Source organism: Limulus polyphemus, unplaced genomic scaffold (genome assembly GCF_000517525.1).
Source record: "Limulus polyphemus unplaced genomic scaffold, Limulus_polyphemus-2.1.2 Scaffold615, whole genome shotgun sequence".
NCBI classification, from domain to species: domain Eukaryota; kingdom Metazoa; phylum Arthropoda; class Merostomata; order Xiphosura; family Limulidae; genus Limulus; species Limulus polyphemus.
The window spans coordinates 443091-445796 of NW_013666225.1; the positions used below are offsets into that span (position 1 = coordinate 443091).

The following is a 2706-nucleotide window of genomic DNA, read 5'->3' on the forward strand; positions in this document are numbered from 1 at the left end:
CCAGCTCTGTAACGACCTTTTCACTACAGAACAGTTACGCTGGTTCTGTAACGACCTATTCACTACAGAACAGTTACGCCAGCTCTGTAACGACCTATTCACTAAGAACAGTTACGCTGGTTCTGTAACGACCTATTCACTACAGAACAGTTACGCTGGTTCTGTAACGACCTATTCACTACAGAACAGTTACGCCAGCTCTGTGACGACCTATTCACTACAGAACAGTTACACTAGCTCTGTAACGATCTCTTCACTACAGAACAGTTACGCTAGCTCTGTAACGACCAATTCACTACAGAACAGTTACGCTAGCTCTGTGACGACCTATTCACTACAGAACAGTTAAGCTAGCTCTGTGACGACCTCTTCACTGCAGAACAGTTACGCTAGCTCTGTAACGACCTATTCACTACAGAACAGTTACGCTGGTTCTGTAACGACCTCTTCACTACAGAACAGTTACGTTAGCTCTGTAACGACCTATTCACTACAGAACAGTTACGTTAGCTCTGTGACGACCTATTCACTACAGAACAGTTACGCTGGTTCTGTAACGACCTATTCACTACAGAACAGTTACGACATCTCAGGGATAATCAATCTAGTTTGTAAATCGAAGAAGGAGATTTTTCACTGACAACTCAGGGATGAATCATTTTGTGGGTGTTTTCTGTTTTATCTCACGTCTACTTCCATAAATGACAGACTGACAGTTAATTTTTAAAGGAGTGTTCCTACAGAGGAAGGATATGAAAACTTGTGATTCATTCATTTAGTAGTTACATGGGCCTCTGGTTACAGTAAGGAAGAACACAGATGACACATAGTCCAACAATAACGATATTTATTGAGGATTGCGGTTTAGAATAAAAGATCTGCCTTTGTATTTTCAAACATAAAAATACAGTCTTAAGAGTATTCTCAAACTGTTCAGATTTATTTGGTCTACACTGTACCTTCCCGCACTTTTTTTATATATGATGGCACCTCTGAGCCTAACTATCTATTTCTCGATCAACAAGCACGACCTCTACCAAACTTTGAAATTAATTAATTTTATCTTAATATTGGACATTGTATAATAATAACGAAGATACTTCTGTCAAATGTATATACAAGTCAAAGAACGTCTTGTAACACAAAATTACCTAAACTCATTAAATCAGTTGATATCTTCAAACAACTCTGCGGTGTATATTTATATAATAATGACAACAATCTTAACTTTTTGAAGTAAGATATTTGTGTATGATATATAATCCTTACTTATTATCAAACATACCGAGTAATATTCACCCATTAAATGATTATCACAAATTCAAACCCACCACAGTACAGTAGTAGAATAATATTGAAACGAACCAGAAGTAAATATAGATGGGTCTACTCACCAAATAAAATCTTTACAATGGCTGCAGAAAGTTGGCTGTTTGAAAAATCTTGGAATAAACTTATGATCTTTAATGGTGTACACGTTTTTCTTCTTTAGCGCACCTTTTCTCCTTCGAAGCCGCATCGGGGTTTTTGAGGGGATCAAATCCGTCTCATCGCGAGAGTCGTCAGCCATGTTCCTAGTTTCTCGTTACATCAACGATTGCCGTAAGTTTTACAATGAGACGCGCATGCGCAAAGCGTTAACGTGGTGCACAACTGTCAACTCATTTCAGATTCACGGGCGGGTTAGCGAATGGAAAACGTCATTTTGCAGAGGTATAATACTAACAACAAATGTAATATTCTATTTTCTAAGCTCATCACATGGGATCTATATAATATTGAGTAAGTCATTGTAAAATTTGCTTATAATTTTCTAAGTGTCATATGATATTTCTAGAGTTGTTCGTTTTGTCGATGTAGTATTAGTATCCATTTTCAAACTATGGGTTCAACTTGTAAAAAGTAAGATATTAATTGTGAGTGAAATATACAAGTCCTTGAAGTTTTCATTAGCATCAGAAACGTTTCTTGCTGATATATATATCTATATATATATAGAAATACACAAATTTCTAACAGCATCCAGTTCTTCTTTGTTGGATATTATTCAACGTATTATTCACGGTTCAGAATAATTCTCCATGTTTCTATGAAACTAGATGTCGTCAAATAACATGAGTTATCAATGCATGAACCACTGTAATATATCGAAGAATTAATATTTTACTGGGATTCGGTCAATTACTTGTCGTTCATTTACTCATAATTATTTTAAAATATCGACCATGTTAAAAGTGAAACTTAAGATTATTAAAATATTAATCGAATATTTATATAAATATACTGCAAATAACACAATTAGAAAACAAAACATCATCAGTGTGGTTTATCCTGTATAAGTACACGATTATCTCAACAAAGAATATCGTCCTTTTTAAAATTTAAAACGACTGTTCTTTTATATTCACACCCCAGATGAGGAAGATTCATGAAGTTAATAGCCTCAACCCGGAGAGTTTTAACAATTAGAGTTATGGCTACAGAGCAGTTATATTCTATTCAGCACATAACAGCTATTGACTGCACGACAGAATAAATTGAGATCCATAGCTTGAATTGATTTCATGGGATTGTTATAAGAAGACGATAGGACTAATAAGCAATATTTTTTACTTATCACATGATAGGTATGTTTTACCTTCAATTACACGTTATAACCAGTAACCTCACAGAAAATCATGAACCATTTCTTCTACAGTTGAAAGT

At 35.0% G+C, this 2706-nt stretch overlaps 1 protein-coding gene across 1 annotated transcript in view; it reads right to left on the bottom strand.

Annotated features, from left to right (window-relative positions):
* The window catches only part of LOC106459483 (protein kinase C, brain isozyme-like), a 148922-nt gene extending 147309 nt beyond the window's left edge, over positions 1-1613 (bottom strand). Inside the window, exon 1 of the mRNA XM_022385973.1 lies at positions 1395-1613. Coding sequence (XP_022241681.1) covers positions 1395-1570 — 176 coding nt within the window. The 5' untranslated portion in view covers positions 1571-1613. The remainder of the gene's footprint in view (positions 1-1394) is intronic.
* Between the last annotated feature and the right edge of the window lie 1093 nt (positions 1614-2706).